General features: G+C 35.6%; 2 protein-coding genes across 8 annotated transcripts; one reads left to right on the top strand and one right to left on the bottom strand.

Moving 5' to 3' along the window:
- The first annotated feature begins 4,310 nt into the window (after nt 1–4,310).
- On the top strand, nt 4,311–7,299 carry LOC121995697 (probable protein phosphatase 2C 10). 7 transcript variants are annotated; one of them, XR_006115896.1, is made up of 6 exons: nt 4,316–4,615; nt 5,315–5,554; nt 5,646–5,922; nt 6,428–6,582; nt 6,652–7,041; nt 7,216–7,299. XR_006115896.1 is itself a non-coding variant. In XM_042549442.1 (6 exons), the coding sequence occupies exons 3-6, from the start codon at nt 5,417–5,419 to the stop codon at nt 6,790–6,792; spliced, it is 711 nt and encodes a 236-aa protein (XP_042405376.1). In that variant the 5' UTR covers nt 4,318–4,615; nt 5,106–5,163; nt 5,315–5,416; the 3' UTR covers nt 6,793–7,215. The 7 variants fall into 7 exon arrangements, 5 of the variants coding, with proteins under 5 accessions (XP_042405374.1, XP_042405373.1, XP_042405376.1 ...); XR_006115895.1 differs by lacking the exon at nt 7,216–7,299 and adding an exon at nt 7,118–7,215; XM_042549442.1 differs by lacking the exon at nt 7,216–7,299 and adding an exon at nt 5,106–5,163 and having other exon boundaries at nt 4,318–4,615; nt 6,652–7,215.
- Nucleotides 7,300–9,498: 2,199 nt separating this feature from the next.
- On the bottom strand, nt 9,499–17,249 carry LOC121995696 (O-fucosyltransferase 7-like). The gene is made up of 12 exons (XM_042549438.1): nt 16,646–17,249; nt 16,282–16,380; nt 16,030–16,129; nt 15,871–15,938; nt 12,709–12,797; nt 12,077–12,257; nt 11,867–11,995; nt 11,652–11,785; nt 11,364–11,577; nt 10,303–10,487; nt 10,122–10,217; nt 9,499–10,042 (listed from the first exon to the last, which is right to left on the bottom strand). The coding sequence occupies exons 1-12, from the start codon at nt 16,796–16,798 to the stop codon at nt 9,919–9,921; spliced, it is 1,572 nt and encodes a 523-aa protein (XP_042405372.1). The 5' UTR covers nt 16,799–17,249; the 3' UTR covers nt 9,499–9,918.
- Between the last annotated feature and the right edge of the window lie 853 nt (nt 17,250–18,102).

Genomic DNA, 18,102 nt, shown 5'->3' with positions numbered 1-18,102 from the left:
TCCTTTAGCATGCCTTCCCCGAAGTGCATGGTCCCGACAATTCTGTCAATTTGTACCAGGATTAATATAAAAGAGGTAAATCATGGATTGTTACTAATTTTTAGAATAGTAACTAATACATAAGGGAGATATTTATCTTAGTATTATCGAAATTCGAACCTCAAATCTTATGATGATAACATCTCATGTGCTAATCCCTAAATCATCCCGAGAAAATTTGAATTGATTGATTAATTAATTAAGATATTTAGGCGGCAGCAAGGAAAAGATGGACAATTGTGAAATTGATTTCCAAAATATTTATCTCCTTACATCTCACTATGGGGTTATCACTTGAGAGGAGTAAAATCACCTTCCATGTTTTTTTCTTCAATGTTTTTATTTTTTTTCTTAATTTTTAAATTTAGAGGATCATTTCATTTTTGAAATTTATAATGCTATTAAGTACTTTTGATAAAAGTATTTAATGACGCCATAGACTTTACTTTGTACTAATGGGTATCTTTGCTTCTATAATGATTTATTGAATAAGAGCATCCTTGGTTTTAAAAAATAAACCTCCATTGTTAAATCTATTATCATTGTGTGGCTTGGATTTTTAATTTAATAAAAAATTTAGTTCCAAAATCAAGAATCAGATTTCTACCAAATTTGTTGGACTCCATTAATATCTAGCCATCATATTTGACTATATATATTTTTTTTACAACGCTAAAATAGTGGGTTAATAAATTTATTTTTTAGGTTTATGGATGTTCTTATGGGTTTATAACTTTTGTAATAGGTGATGTGGTAAAAATAAATCCACCTTTTATATTTATCACTGAGGATGCCCTAAATATGTAATAATTTTGAGGCGTACAAGATCATCAATTTTTTTTTAAAGAAGAGTGTTTTACATTTTTAAAAATTCATATCAAATAAATATCATTGCACTATTAATGGTTCCTTGAGTTACTCAAGTACATAATAATAATAATAATAATAATAATAATAATAATAATAATAATATTATTATTATTATTATTATTATTTATTTATTTTGAAATCTATAGAATTGTTAAATACTTTCAATTACAAGTCAGTTTAGTGGCGGTAAAAGATTCAAATGTGTCCAGCAAAAAATTTTAATAACTAATTTTAATAAAGTTAAAATAAAATTATATTAATTTTTTTTTCTTTTCATACTGAAAATAATTTTAAAATTTATTATTAATTTTTTTAAAATTATTTTATATAAAAAAATTATAATATCTTTAGTTTTACATTTTAAGATTGACAATATGGATAAATTTTTATAAATACCTTGAGCTAGTGACATTAAAAAATATATTTTTCTCGATTTTTTTATCTAAGACGATTAAAATTTTATATTACAAGATAAAATGAATTTTTGCTGATAAATATAATTATCAGTCAAAGTTAAGTTTAACCAACAATGTTTAATATTTTTTATTGGATAGAGTTAGATTTAGCTAATAATTTTAATTTTTTAATTGTCGCTCAGATTGGTCAAAATTATATGTTGCCGATAATTTTAAAAATTCAGTGACCAAAGTTAAATTTTACCGATAAATTTAAATTTTTTATCATCCAAACTAAATTTAACAGATAATTTTAATTTTTTATCCGGCGTTGCACAACTAATTATCTATATATAATAATTCTCCAAGAGGTACATATATGTTATTTTTTTATAATTTTAATGAGTCATTAAATATTTTTCAAAGTATTTAACTGCACCAAATTCATATAATTGATTTACGAACATATTTATTTTATTATAAAGTATTTTTTTATTAGAAAAAATTTAACTGCTCTAATAAACAAATAAATAAATATATTAAAAGTCAAATTTAGAGAAACCATCCTAACCCCTGGAATTAATCCAGGCTCTTGGATTTATCTGTGTATTTTTTTAGTATATTATACGTTTTTAAAATTTAAAATTTTAGTATTTAAGAGTCCGGTTATAATAGATCTGAGGTAATAAATTTTTCCGATTCATGTTTCCTCTTAAATTATAGTATTCAAAATTAAAAATTTTAGATGCTCATAAATATATTATATATATTTAGGATTTAAGATTTTAGAATTTAGAAATTAAATTATAATAGGTATAAGTTAATAAAATTTTGTTTAGGGTTCAAACTTCTCTCTTAAATTATAGAATTCAAAATAAAAAAAAATTAGGTACTTACATGATATGATATGTGTATTAAGAAGATTTCGGTTTAAAATTTAAGCAGTATATATATACAGTGCACGACTGTGCGCGTCGTGCAAGAGATAAAGCTTTGTTTTTTTTAATTTTTTTTATTTTTTAATATTTTAAATTAAAAAAATTAACATTACCTTATATAAATTTTTAATACATTAATATATCCTCTCAACATATTACAATACTCAATAAAATATTTAAATTAATTTTATTTTAATTTTTTTAAAAAACCAAACGCTATAATCTAATTGGGAAACTTGAACCACAGAGGTAAAAACTAAAAAACAAAATAGTTTTTATACTATAACCTAAAACTTGAACCCTAGAGGTAAAATCTAAAAAAAATGACTTTGATATTATAACCCAAAGCTTGAATCCTAAATAGCTTTGATACTATAACCCAAAGCTTAAAAACCCTAGAGATCAAATCTAAAAAAAAAAAAAAACTTTGATACTATAACCCAAAACTTGAACCTTAAAAATAAAATTTTTAAAAAATATTTTAATTATTTTTTTAATTCAAAAATTAAAAACAAATAATTAAAAAAACAAAAACAAATAAAAAAAAACTAAAACAGTTGAATCCTGCGCGCGCAGTCACATACTGTGCGGGCGCACAAGATATAAAATATATGCACCGCAGGAGAACATTTCTCTATATATATATATATATATATATTCAACCTGTTATTTGCTATTTGCTATTTGCTATGGACCATTTGTCGTACGCCCGTGTGCAACAGTAGTCTAGATGTTTGGACTACTATCTAGACACTTAGATTCATTAATTTTTTTTTTTAATTTTAGGATATATTATATATATTTAGGATTCAAGATATTAAAATTTAGGAGTTGGATTTGAATCAATAAAATTTTTCTTATAGGATTTGAATTTTTTTCTTGGATTATAGTGCTCAAAATAAAAAATTTTACATACTCACGAGATATATTATATGTATTTAGGATTTAAAATTTTAGGATTTAGAAATTGGGTTATAATAAATTTAAACTAATAAGATTTTCCCTCTTGGATTATAATATGTAAAATTAAAAATTTTAGATGCTCACGAGATATAATGTTCCTTCTTAAGAAAATGTTGATTTAAAAAAAAATTTGAATCCAAACACCTGAGTCACTACAGCGTGTGTAGACACACAGCGTACAATCCATCATAAAGGTAGATCTGCTATCTTAGCGGCCCCTAATGTCGGCCCCACGGATATGGAGGCGTTTTGAGAATTTTTTTTTTTAATATTCTTGAGGTGCCTCATCAAATTCAGGCACCTCAATCTTTTATTTTTTTAAATTTTTTATTTATTTTTTGGAATATAATATATATATTTAGGGTTCAAGTTCAGGTTCCCTTTTTTGTTTATAATATTTAAGATTAACAAATTTAGATCTTATAGAGTATATTATATTCTCTTTAGAGTTCAGGCTTTTTTCTTAGGTTATAATATTCAAGCTTAAAAGGGGTATATAGTAATACTCTTTATGAAAAATATTGATTTTAAAAAAAAATTGAGATACCTAGATTTGATGGCTCTGCCTTGTTAAATACTTATAAAAAATTAATTTAATATTATAGTTGATTTTAGTCAAAAAGAGAATAATATACTTTTTAACATTGATCTAAAATATTTATAGAAATTTCTCTATCTATATTGTTGTCAATTCTAAGATATGAAACTAAATAGAATTTTAAATTTTTAATTGATTAATGAAAATAATTCTTAATAATAGTTGAGTCTCAAACTCTAAATCATTATTGATACATTAGTAAAAATTATTAATAAATTTTAGAATTATTTTCGATATAATATTATTTTTATTTTAGACTTTAATTAATAAAGGGATAGATTCTTAATTATATTATACATAATATAATACTATAAATATATATTTTTGACGTTTGTCGTAGTTGAACTGCCTCCACCCAAATACGCTTTTGTCGAGTTCGTGAAACCACAAGTCAAATGTTTCCAGCTGCTTTGTCAGGTTGACCGGCATGCGCCATGAATCTCGATCGAAGTCTCACACTTCCACCTGAAAATAAATAATTAATTAATTAAAATCTTCTTTCCGTTTTTCAACGCTCGTCATCATCGTTTCTCGGCGTGCTTTAATGTCCCCTTCGTTTTCTTCCAAGGTCGGCCCCCTCAGAGGCTAGGCTGCTGCTGTTCAGTGCGTCGCTCTCCTCCAACACATCGCCTCTTCTTCAGTTTCTCGCCGCCGTGATCGAATCTGTCGTCAAGATTCGAGCTTGCCGCGCTTCCACGGCGCAGGGAGCCGGTTCCTTGAGGCAAAATCGAATCTTTGATCGGGGGAAGATCGGCGTTGATTTGGGGATTTTGATGGGCTGGTTATGCTGCTTCAGAGGTTCTTCCTCTAGGGTGAGGGATTTGGACCTTGACCTCTCTACCTTGAGTTTTTTACTTGTCTTTCTTCCTTCCTTCGATCACTTCGGTTTCTGTCCTGTTCGGACGATAATAGTTTGCTTCTCGCCTCTTTTTTGATATGTTTCCCTTTGTTTAATCTTGTCTATTTTCGATTCGAGGGTTTACTTCTCTTGAATCACTCCGATCCCCTTTGGTTATTGTTTGTAAAAATTAGTGACAGAAAGAAACTCAAAACATTTCTCTGTCTGCATAATAATATGATTATACATAGTTCAATTGAGCACCTTCAGGCCTTGTAGCTATCTCACAACCCATTTCACCATCTTCCAGTGCTACTTCACTAGATTCAAAACATACCTGTTCCTTAATTACTGCATCTGCTAAATTATGTTGGGTGAAGATCGTGAGATACATCACACTCTTATACAATTTGCATAAGTGATATACTCCAATCTCTGAATCAGTTCAACACTTTTTTGTGTAGTTTGAATCAATTCAAGATACAGTTTGCTCAAGCTCCTACCTCATGGATATCAAGCCTAGTTGAGCTATCCATATCTATATCCTTCATGTTTCTTTCTTAGCATCCTTTTGGGTTAGAAAATAATCAGTCTTTTCGTTATAAGCTGCAGCTCGGTTGTACTGAAAAGCCTATCAATTTAGATCCTTTAGGCTTAAAGTTTCTTCGTGTAGTTTGCAGGTTCTTCAGCTGATGCTGGTAAAGGGAGAAGCTCTAATAGCCGCGCAAAAATCAGTTATGGATTTAGCCTTGTTAAGGGGAAAACAAACCATCCTATGGAAGATTATCATGTTGCTAAGTTCATTCATATGAGAGGACAGGAACTTGGTCTATTTGCTATATTCGATGGCCACTTGGGGAATAATGTACCTGCCTATTTACAAAAGCATCTATTTTCAAACATTTTGAAAGAGGTGCATCACTGTCATTTTTGTTTGTTTGTTTGATTTGGACATGTAGTTGTAGATCATGTATACTTAAGTTTTTTCCCCAAAAAAACTATAGGAAGAATTTTGGACGAATCCAGATGTAGCTATTTCAGAAGCCTACCAAAAGACCGATAGGGCAATTCTTTCACACAGTCCTGATCTTGGTCGAGGCGGATCAACTTCTGTTACTGCAATCCTCATCAATGGCACAAAGTTATGCATAGCTAATATCGGTGACTCGAGAGCAGTTCTTGCAAAAGGTCAACAAGTGTTACAAATGACAGTTGATCATGATCCCAACACTGAGCGTGGAAGCATTGAGAATAGAGGAGGTTTCGTATCGAACATGCCAGGTACCTTCTACTCCCACTCTATATGCTTAATGTTTAGATTATTGATTTGTGATTGGTAACCTGCTTTCCTCCTCCAGCCTGTTGCATTATTGTTTCGATTCTCAGTAATTGGTATATACGATGATCCTTCGATTATGAGTAGGATAGGAGTGACCTTCTTATTTCCTACATCCTCTTATTTCCAGCCAAAGGTTCAGATTAGTAGATCAAAAACATTGTTGATCTGATTGACTAATTAGTCTACTTAAAGCATCAAAAAAGTGGGGGAGTTGGTTTCAACAGTCACAGTTTCATGATTTCAGACTTGCAACAACTATTTAGGAAACTAGTATAATCATCAAATTATTGTATATATAGGATTGCTTCAATAAAGCCTCAACATCGAACAATTCGGTGAAATCTCATGCAACAGTAGTCTAAACATTGAGCAACTTGCTGCTTCAGACTATATTTAGTCTTAATCTCTTACAAGCTCAGATGATTATTCTTCTTTTCATTATGTCAGGTGACGTCCCAAGGGTTAATGGCCAGTTAGCTGTGTCGCGTGCTTTTGGAGACAAGAGTTTGAAATCACATTTACGGTCCGATCCTGATATTTGTTGTTTAAACATTACATCAGAAACAGAGCTACTCATCCTTGCTAGTGATGGTATATGGAAGGTTTCTTCTTCAACTCTAAAACTAGTAATGTCATATATGTGTTTATTTTTTGTAACACATTTGATTTAGGTCATGAGCAATGAAGAGGCAGTCGCGATTGCCAAAAGGTTTAAGGATCCACAATCCGCGGCAAGACAATTGACCACCGAGGCATTGACTAGAGACAGCAAAGATGACATTTCATGTGTTGTTGTACAATTCAGATCATAAGAAAAGCTTGTTTCTTTCAGTCATCCATAACCAGAGATAAATTTTTCAGTTGACCATCAGAAATTTGGAAGATTGGTGAGGTTACTAATACAGATTCATATGGTAATACCTTGAAAACTGAAAGCACCAAAGAGCTCAGCTTTCCGCAATCAGTGTGATCTTGCACCGTTTCCATTTTGCTCGATGCATCAATGATCAGGAGACTCCCCTGTTTCTATGAGCAGGGAAACTAGTAGACCTCTCCTTAAGGTTGGCTTTCGCATAATGTTTGGTTGGATTGGTTACTTTCTTTTCTTTAGCATTCCTTTTCCTCTTTGGATTGCAGTTTTGCAGCAGAGTTTTGGATTTAGGTTGCTAATGTTCGTGATAAGATTGCGATCGTCTCTATGTAATTTGTTAAAATAATTGTTGTTTTTAATCCAGTGCATAATATGGGGTGGATCATGGATGTGAGGGGTGACATTCAAGAAAGACGACAAATTGGAGTTTTATTAAGCAAAGCCATAAGTTGATGTTCCAGAATGCTTTATTTAGCCGTTTAATTCGTTTATATTGGTGATTGTATGTGCTCGATCGTTAACGGGCGAGTCATCGAAGAATAACTGCTGTGGAGAGGAATCTTGATGGTCAGATGGCTAAACAAACAGCTGGGAGATTTGAAACATTCAACAAGAGGTTAGACTGGGTGCCAAGGCAAACCTTCTCACGATCACTCCGACACTCAAATTAGCATAATGAGATGTTTGGAGTAAAAAAAATATAGAAAGTAAGATTCCGATGTGCGTAATGTGCATGTACTTGCGCCCATCAAAGCATGTGCATGTACTTGCGCCCATCAAAGCGGGTTTCCATTTATACCTTTTTTTCCTCAAGAGGCATAAACCTCATATTGAGGGTGTGAGACTACCAAGTGGGTGCACATACTTTCATCCATCCTCCCAGTTGTTCCATGCCCTCCACTTATCATGGTGCCCGAGCTGAGGGAGCTAGGCATGCCTAAGCTGAGTGAATTGGGTGTGGCCGAGCTAAGTGAATTGGGTGTGGCCGAGCTAAGGGAGCTAGGCGCATCCATCCTCCCAGTTGTTCCATGCCCTCCACTTATCATGGTGCCCGAGCTGAGGGAGCTAGGCATGCCTAAGCTGAGTGAATTGGGTGTGGCCGAGCTAAGTGAATTGGGTGTGGCCGAGCTAAGGGAGCTAGGCGTGCCCGAGCTGAATGAGTCGAGCTTGGCCGAGCTGAGAGAGTTAGACATAGCCGAGCTGAATGAGTCAGACGTGATAGAGCTGAGAGAGTCAGGTGTGCCCAAGTTGAGAGAGTCTGACTTGCATAAGGTCTGCCTTGACTTCTGATTGATCAGACCTTGACTTCTGACTGATCGATGACGCCACGTATAAGCTACCTATATCCGCCACATCAGTATGTCTAGAATGCTTTACACATCCTGTTGTATCGTAAACAGATAGAACATGCAAACAAGGCATATATCTATTGGACTAGACGAACAAACCGGCATGAGACTACCAAACTAGGTATATCTATCGGTCAGATAGAAAGTAAGATTCCGATGTGCATAATGTGCATGTACTTGTGCCCACCAAAACGGGTTTCCATTTATACCTTTTTTCCTCAAGAGGCAAAACCCTCATATTGACGGTGTGAGACTACCAAGTGGGTCCACATACTTTCATCCATCCTCCCCAGTCGTTCCATGTCCTCCACTTATCATGGTGCCCGAGCTGAGGGAGCTAGGGATGCCTAAGCTAAGGGAGCTAGGCGTGCCCGAGCTGAGGGAGCTAGGGTGTGGTAGAGCTAAGGGAGCTAGGCGTGCCCGAGCTGAATGAGTCGAGCTTGGCCAAGCTGAGAGAGTTAGACATAGCCGAGCTGAATGAGTCAGACGTGACCGAGCTAAGAGAGTCAGGTGTACCCAAGTTGAGGGAGTCTGACTTGCCTTAGGTCTGCCTTGACTTCTGACTGATCGACGACGCCACGTATAAGCTACCTATATCCGCCACATCAGTATGTCTAGAATGCTTTACTCATACTAGAGGCTTTTGCAGCTAGTTGAATTATTTCCCTTTTAGTTTGCTTTTTGAAAAATTATTTCACAGAATTTGGTAAGCTTCAGCAACCACCTTAAACGAGAGGTCCATGCAGGCCATTACGAGTCAAATGGTATTTATTTAAGGTTTAAATCACAGGCAAAGGGATTGATCATCATGTTGATATTCTACGAGTTTGATCTTTGTTCTGAGGCTACGCAGAGAAATGGATCATTTTCTCTCCTATATACAAATATATTAATTCAAACAACAGGTCCAGTGGACTAGATAGATCTCTAGTGATGGCTGAGTATGGTGGGTTAGACAGATCAAATGAGCTCGATGAGCTTGTACATCCTGTTGTATCGTAAACAGATAGAACATGCAAACAAGGCATATCTATTGGACTAAACGAACAAATCGGCAAGACCTTGGTAAACTAGACATCCAATATGCCAATCAAGTAAAGCAAATGCAGTTATCACCCAAAGATCCACGGTTCAATCGATTGATCCACGATTCAATCCCCAGTTACAGCTTCCCAACTGGTAGTCCCAGATTTTTTTTTTTTTTTTGAGTGAGCACACAAAGTAGAAGCCTTTCCATTTTTATCATTTCATAGATGCAATCAAATTATTCTCATTATAAGCCTTGCAATCATGAAAGCTTACGCAAGAACTAAGCTATGATTTAGCTACGTTCTAAACTAATTCAGCAATAAGTAACAGCTCAAGGATCACTTCGAGTAATGCTGGGAATAATTGTTCAGCAATCTGTATTGCATAATAACTTTTGATACTTTTGTTTCATCATTTGTAGTAGTTTACCTCCTCTTCATCTTCAAGCATACTAAATATGTCCCAATCTCACCTCTCGGGACGGGTCACATCCGCTTGTAAGTCGAGTTCTTATAGGATCAAACTTGTGCAAAATCATTAACCATGCTGGCATTCTAACTCGTGTGGGATGTCTGGATTGTATTGAATTTTCTATGGAGTCAGAAGTATGAGCTGATGGCACCATTTAGTGGGCATCGAAAACACTGACCGCAGTCAAATTATCTATGCACGAGTTAGACAGCCAATTCTCAGGGTTGTTGCTGACATAAACAGTCAGGAAGAGGGTTCTCGTAAAATGCTTCTTCGGATCGAAACCGTTCTACGCCTTTTGAGCCAGTGGCAGGTCCTTTCCGCTTGCGGGGAGAACCTTGCCTAATATACCAGGACAAAACATTAAGTTCCGCAGATGTATCGAAATTCAAACACAAATGTAACTTGCATGATCACCTACCTTCTTTTATGGATCTCACTAATAATATTGGATAGCTTCCTGCCTTCTCTCAGAGTTCCTCGATTGATCTTATCAAACAAATGAACTAGAGCTTTTCTGCATGCTCAATGGTAGACGAAGATTCAATAAAGAATATAGCCTTTTGCAAGTTTGATAAGAAGAAGAGCTCATAGCAAGTCACCTGTCGGGATTAATTGTTTTCCTGTGCCCAAGGAAGCGACGGTGACCCTCGACTGCCCTTGCCATATTCCCAGAATATGACGGGATAAAAACATCGCTTTCTAGAGATACTATGTAGTCTAGTGCTGCCATTTGTGAGGCATATTGCCTAAACGGTTCGAGCTCTTCTGCTGATGCCAACTTCTCCTGCAAAAGTAGTTCATAACCAGGACTGAATCAGATGAGACAATGGCTAAGTTAGGAGAGCTAGAAATTTTGATAAAATCAATGTAGAAACACATCAAAACACTAAATCTATCATCTCATACTATATATCGAAAGGCATTAATGAGAGGGCCATTCACCCCATATTAACAAGGAACCTGAAGGCTCAACAAGGCTCCAAGGCTCCGAGATATTTCTAGCTTTTATTGCAACTTTTGTTAAAAAAAAAAAACAGTCCGATGCACGAAGCTCCCGTCATGCGGGGTCCCGGGGAAGGATCCATTATACGCAACCTTACCCTGCTTTTTGTAAGAGGCTGTTTCCAGAATTCGAACCCGTGACTTTTTGGTCACAAGGCAACAACTTTACCGTTGTACCAAGGCTCCCCTTCATTTAGTCAAACGAGCAGCCTTGGAGCATGAGTGTCTCACTAGAAACCTGAAGGCTCAACAAGGCTCTAAGGCTCCAAGAAATTTCTAGCTTTTATTGCAACTTTTGTTAAAAGATAAAAGAGATTATGAGAACCTCACACATCCAAAACTTAGAGTATCCTCATTTAGTCAAACGAGCAGATAATACTTTGATTCAGGTGCACCAGAACATGCTCTCACTAAAGAGTAATGTAGACCTACTTCAAGTTTGAATTTCCCTTAAACTAAGTGCCAAAGCAATTTCAAAGCACTTTTAGAATTGTCAAGGACAAGTTGTACATAGTTGTGATGTTCAAGAGACAAAAAAAAAAGATTCAGAATGTTATTGAACAAAATAATGTTAAATCGGAGCAAGTTTCCTCAGAAAATGATAGAAACAAGAGTTCAATAACCTGCCACTTGAACATCGCATCTATGAATTCCATACCTTGCTCAACAAAATAGGAAAGTGGGATTTCAAATGAGCCAAATGAGAATTGCCTCCATATATTGACCCTGCTGCAATATATATCGGAGTATTTGGTGGATATCCAAGAGAAGAAATAAAAATTGCAACCTCCTTTGGAGTCAGCGGGCAGTACCCTTTCGCCCTTTGGTCTTGGGAAACAATGTCTTTAATCTTCCAATATGAAACATTTTCTCTGCAAAATAGAGAGCACTGTTGAACTTCAAAGAAATTCAAAACAAGCAACCTGTAAAAACATCAAAAGGATACCTGATTCTTGCTAATTCATCAGATTCAACAGGTGACAAGCCATATGTGCACCCACTAAAAGCAAGCATGTCCTTCTCGTAACGAAGGTGCAACGCAATAAATGGACCATAAAATCTCATCCTCTCCACCAATAACTGCAGTTGAAAAAGAAAAAACATATTATGTTGAATCATGACCATTATATAGTAAGAAACTTAGAGAAAAAGGGTAAGTACTTTTCCTAGTGCTTCAATTTTTGGAGCAAATCTGAGGGCCTGAAAGAAAGCACGGCAGCGAAGTTTTTGTATATCAGCAGGAAGGTTATTGTTTGCAAGACGTGAATCTGACTTAGCAGCTTTTATAACCTGATGCATTAGAAATATTACCATCTATAACTGCTAATCATAGAAGGGTGTAAGATGAACTTCTAATTGAAGCAGGTGTACCTGATGATTATTCCACATAGGTGATATCTCACTTTGATAGTAGTCCAGCCCTGACCAGCTTCGGAAGTGTACTACTGCATTTGTGGTCATTCTCAACTTTTTTGGTAGTTTCTTTACAACTTTTACATCATTGGCCAGAGCATGGATAAAGTGCTCTTCATCAAAAACATCAGAGAAATTGCTGGAACATGATCATGATAAGTATCAGAGAACACTATATATGTATATGTATGTAGTATGTTTGTATACATGAACTGCCAAGTGTTGCAGAAGAGATAAAACATCAATATTTTGGAATCAAATGGTGTGGACAAGATGCTAAATCATCAGACATCAGAGAAATTGCTGACATATTTACTGAAAGGATTAGAAAGCACATGCATACGAGAATTCACAATGTAAACTGAATAGAGAAAGAGCACTGCGTAAAATATAATTCGTGAACTGACTATCATGACATATTGGACATGGCATTGTCCCAAAAACTTATGCAGAGGCTTACAGTAGCTGTAACAACATATACCAGAGACACAATAGCACAATTATTGTGTGTGAGTTACCCACAAACCTTATTCAGAAAGTATACCCTGCTCGAAATAAAAAGAATAAGAATAAAATTTAAGCATTTATACCTAGAATCGTGCCAAAATGATCTCTTATCAAGCCGAGGAATAACAAGTGTTGCATCAATTAATCGTGCCACTGCTACCATGTCACTTATCTGCCATTAGCATCACAATACACATGATTTTTTAACCCATATGAATAAAAACAATGGTATGAAAAATTAGCTTATGAATGAGAGCTAGTTTAAACAATGTTATTTCTCTTACAAACAAAAGTAGCTAAGATGCCCATCAATCATGAAGAAGAGATAAACAATTGCCAAGATTGTATTTATGTAAGTATGATCCTAGGATATATGAAATTTATTCTGTGACTGCAATGCAACTTAAATTCTGGATCTGCAGTAACAAGAGCATTTTAGGCATCCAGGTGTCTTGCAGTTAATTTAAGATTGAAAGAATCAGAAATTTATCGTGCTGACTGCAAGTTTGGATAATCTTGATCCATTTAGTTATTCATTCATATTGTAGGCTTACTAGAACCTGTAAATATTGATGAATTTGGCACTGAAGCAACTTAAAACAAACTACTATTGACTTAGCAAAACAATATGGCTTTCCTCATGATACTCAAATCTGTACTATAATTTTCAAGAAAAAACCAGAAAATAATGCTTTTAAGGAAGACACCAATTTTTATATTAATTTTGCAGTATTTGTAAGCTAAACACACTAAACAAACAAAGATTATATTTTTGTTGATTTACTCAGTCTTGAGCACTATCATAACAGATGTAAATGAATGCATGGTAAGGTGGACTAGGAAGAATGAGTCTGTTAGACCTTTTATCCAAGATATTGTAACCTCAAACAGCTTCCCAGTCTGAATTTTGTATCAGTAGGTATGGTCTATTTTAGTAAACATCCACAAGGTTTATAACAATTTTGTGACATGACCTTTTTTTTTTTTTCCCTTTTCGTTACGTATGAGTCTGCTTATTCCATTAGGTATTTTAGTGCTACTGCTGCTTCAAACAGCACGTTAATCTCATGTATTGTCAATAATATGAACTCTTTATTTAAAAGCTACCTATAATCAATTTAACAATGCACCACATTCAATTAGATCAATTTCAACACATTTAAGGCATAAGTTAAAAGTCTATAACATCTCAACATATCATAACTCACAATATCTACTTGCCGCTTGCAAAGACTACATAAGACAATAAGAAAACACGAAAAAGATCCATGTGCCTTAGACAACAATCTTACAGAGATACATATGTCAGTTAGTAATGCCACGTAGAGGAGAAATATGAAAACTTATCTTTGTATTATCATCCTATTCATTCAATTCGAGGGACAAGTGTAACTTTCATAGGCTTTTAATTCATGGTCTTAAAAAACCTAGGCAAAGTAGACTAAGTTTCCTGAAGATAATTGCATTTTAAACAAAGTACAAATAAAATAGATTATACTTAGATCTTTTGTGGATGAACAATCTACCTTATTGGACCATGTTATTAAAAGAGATTTATTTTATTTGCATCATTACCATCCACCAATAGAAAACTCAACTCTTGAAGGTGGTGTTGTATTTCATGAACAATAACAATTGCCTCATCATCATTTGTATTACAAGTCATCCATTCAGATAGATAAGGAAACTTGCAAGTTACCATAAGACAGAAAAATATTATGCCAATTCTACTCTCTATGTTTGCAAATTACAATACTGAAGGTAGGAGTAACTGGTGGTAATGGAAAGGGTAACTAGACAAATTTGTTCTGTTCATCCCATACCTGTTTGAAACAATACCCACTCATCTCATATCCATCACGGGTTATATTTCTCTGTCCATACCTGTTCCATAATGCCAAAATGGTACCCATATATGACTAAATGGATCAGGTACCCCACCCAAATTCAACTCAACCATGGTATGCAATAAATAGAATGCAAGATCAAGTATTTATATTCATATAATCATTGTAAAATAATTAAATTTGATTGAATACCAGTTAGCTGAGTCTTGAAACTCAAACCAATCTTGTGTCATCGCCATGTATCTATTATTTTATGCAAACTCAATCCAAACTTGTTTAATGGGTACCCAAACCCGTTTTAAATGGTTGGCTAGTCACTATTACCAGATAATATCATCTCATTGTCATCTCTAATAGGACTGTTAACATTAAGACCGAAGAAATGCTACTTCTGGAAACTCAACAAAAAAAAGGCCCGAATGCCAAGATAACAAATCCTCTAATATTGAAAACTTAGGCTAATGTACAAGTGAGTTGGTAAGTCAAATTAATGGAAATGGAATCATTTTTTTCTCACAGTATGAAATGGGTCAGTGGAAGGAACATGATGTTTCTTAGTGTAGTATATAAGGAATTTTCAAGGTTCTCATATATTGTATTATCATAGTTCACGAGGTTCACTGACATGTACTTCTAGTATTCGCAACTCAATGTAATTTTTCTAACTTCAATAGGTACCACCCAACTATGCACAACAAACTCTCAGTTGGTGAAAAAAATAAGACAAAGAATATCATATTAACAGGATGATGAGCATGATACTCTTAAATACAAAAGGGCACTTACTAGTAGATATATTTAGTAGTATTGCTATAAAAAAACTAGTCAATTTGCAGACAGGAATCTCACATTCTTGGTTCCTTGTAAAGATTGTTAAGTTAGTTCTTTTAGTTCATAAGGTAGAGGCAAGCATTTGACAATTATGAACCAGGCCTAAAGTTTGTAGAATGTTGAATTTTCCAAAGAAGGTTAATTGATCTCAAGAGAAGAGTGACAAATAAGGTGAGGGTTCCAACTACTATCTCTTTGGGTACTAAGGTAACATCAAATTCTAGATCTACTATGTCCATTAAGCTTGAGGCAAGTCATCAAGTGATGCTTTCAGAATTAAAACTTGGTACCCATCTAAAATTCTTTGATATCAAGAAAAAGATGGATTTCTTTGATCTTGATGTAATTATTAGGTGGTTTCTCTCTTGGATGTTTCCTTTCCTTCTCAAGTTGAGTCTAAGTAAGAAGATGGATTTCTTTGATTGTATCGTAGTTATTGTTTGTGGCCTAAGTTTTATATGATTTAGCTTAATTTTGTAAAGATGAAGCCTACAATACAACATACATGAAAAAAAAGTACGTCTGTGTGTGTGTGTGTGAGAGAGAGAGAGAGAGAGCACTCCATACCCCAGCACGCATTTGGTTTAACCCACCATTTGCATGAACTAGCAAGAAGCCTCTTGAACTCGAAGGAGCTGAAAAATATATACCTAAATGTTAGAATTACAGAAAACAAGCAGTAATCAAACAACCAAATCAAAATCGACGCTGATGAGGATCCCTTACGCAAATATGATGAGTTGGGTGTCACACAGTGCATAAAGTTACGATTCGAAGGTGACTTCCACAGCTTGGCAAACTCAAAATCTCCTTTCGAGTTGCCCACCTGAAGAGTGCAGTGTATGAACTATGAAGAGGGCGAGAGAAAAAATAAATGAAAGCGACGGCAATAAGAAACCATAAGAAATGCCCTCCCACAAAAAGACAAACAGTAATCAAGCTGTTAATTGACGTTTCAAAAAAATAGGGCGGAATCACCTTTTGTGCAGAAATGGGAAGCTTGGGAAGTTGGGGCGGTGCGATCTCCCGCATCCACCTGAGCTCGTTCGTGTTTCGCCGGTATCCAATCTCACGTTGCTAAACAACAAAACAAATCGAGCTATATCACACGGTGTGTGCGAGCATTTGTAGAACGCAACAAATCCAAGCCCCAAAATCGATTTTTTTTTCATGCATGCCTCAAGAATGAGCACAGACGACAAATCATCTAGAGAAACCACGAAAAATTTCACATCTTGAGGTTTCAAAAGTGAATAAAAAAGAAAATGGAAGAAAAACTACCGGTACAAAAGACCAGGAACAGCAGGAAAGGAAATGGAGGGGGCGAGAGAGAGGGAGATGCCTGGGGGAGCTTGAAGGCGTCGGGGGCGATGGCGGAAGGGAGAAGGACAACGTGTACTACCACGAGGGCGGCGACGGCGATAGCTCCTATGGCGCACATTAGAGTCCACCAGAAAGTCGAGAGGGCGGTCGGCGTCGACCTGCGCCGCTGCATCCCACCGCTTCGCCCTTCGCTTTATTCTCGCCCTATGCTGCTCCTCTTCTCCTCCGATTTGGAAAGGGAAAGGAGAAGAAGTAGAGAGAGAAAAGAGAGAGAGAGAGGGAGGAGGAGGAGGAGGAGGCGGCCAACAGAGGCTTGGCTTTCCCAACCTCGTCCTTCAAGTCCAGTGCGGCCTCCACCGCCATCCTTCCCTTCCATGTATGCCCCTATGCATGCTGCAAAACTGGCAGCTGTCAAAATAATATATTTACTACAATTTTTCTCCATTTGTATGTATTCAGTGAAAGATTAACTATGACAATAACAAGAACAGGGATCAAAATTCTTAGGAAGCTTATTATTGAAATCTGAAATCAGAAAACTCAAGCCAAGACGAAAAAGTGTTCCCTGCTAATGCGTTCTTTGAGTACAGCTTACTGTCCACATGCAGATCTAAACCGAGATTACGATGGTCCTAGGAATGAGAGACATTAGAGCTAAATCTGACACCAAATCTATTAATTTATTGCTTCGGTGCCTGAGATCACGTGAACGAACTGTTCATGTGACAACAACTGTTCACGAATTATCTCAAAACATGCATTCCAATAAACCATTTGGAAGTATCCACATATAGATATAGATATAGATTCACGAAGATCGATGTCCAGTTGATGGAGGATAGAGATTTTTTTTTCTCAAGATACGTGTGAAAATTGATCTCTTCTCTTTTTGTTAATAAGTATATTATCTTTAATTAATTAGACATCTCATGAAAATTACAATAAATCTTCTTAAAATGACAACAGATGAATATACTCGTCTCCAGTGTTCCTATTAATTCATCCCAAGGGTAACATGGATGAGATAAATCACGAACGGCTAATTGCCTTTGGAATAGTGAGTAGCACGTAAGAGAGACATTTATCTCGGCTTTTGCCGAGATTCGAATCTCAGACCTCATGATGTCAACACCTCATACGCTAACCACTAGACCCATCCAAGGGGACACAATAAATCTCCTTAAGAAGTATCATTTGGAGGTTTATTCGGTCGATCTCATCTCAGTCTCATCCAACCTATCCTAACCACTCCAGCTCGATCTTTCCGACCTCCTCCACTGTGTCGCTCTTCGCGCCCAACTTTCTCCATTTAGCAGCTCCCACTCCTCTAGCCTGACCCGATCCCAGACATCTTCAAAGGTGAGGGAAGAACGTGAAGGTTGTGATATGTGAAGAACATGGAGCGACTAAGGACGTGGATAACGGGGTGGGAGCTTACGTGACATCCCATGACTCAAATGTGGGAGAAGGTATATA

The sequence above is a fragment of the Zingiber officinale genome, chromosome 6A (genome assembly GCF_018446385.1).
Source record: "Zingiber officinale cultivar Zhangliang chromosome 6A, Zo_v1.1, whole genome shotgun sequence".
Classification (NCBI taxonomy): domain Eukaryota; kingdom Viridiplantae; phylum Streptophyta; class Magnoliopsida; order Zingiberales; family Zingiberaceae; genus Zingiber; species Zingiber officinale.
This window is presented reverse-complemented; position numbering and strand designations above follow the sequence as displayed.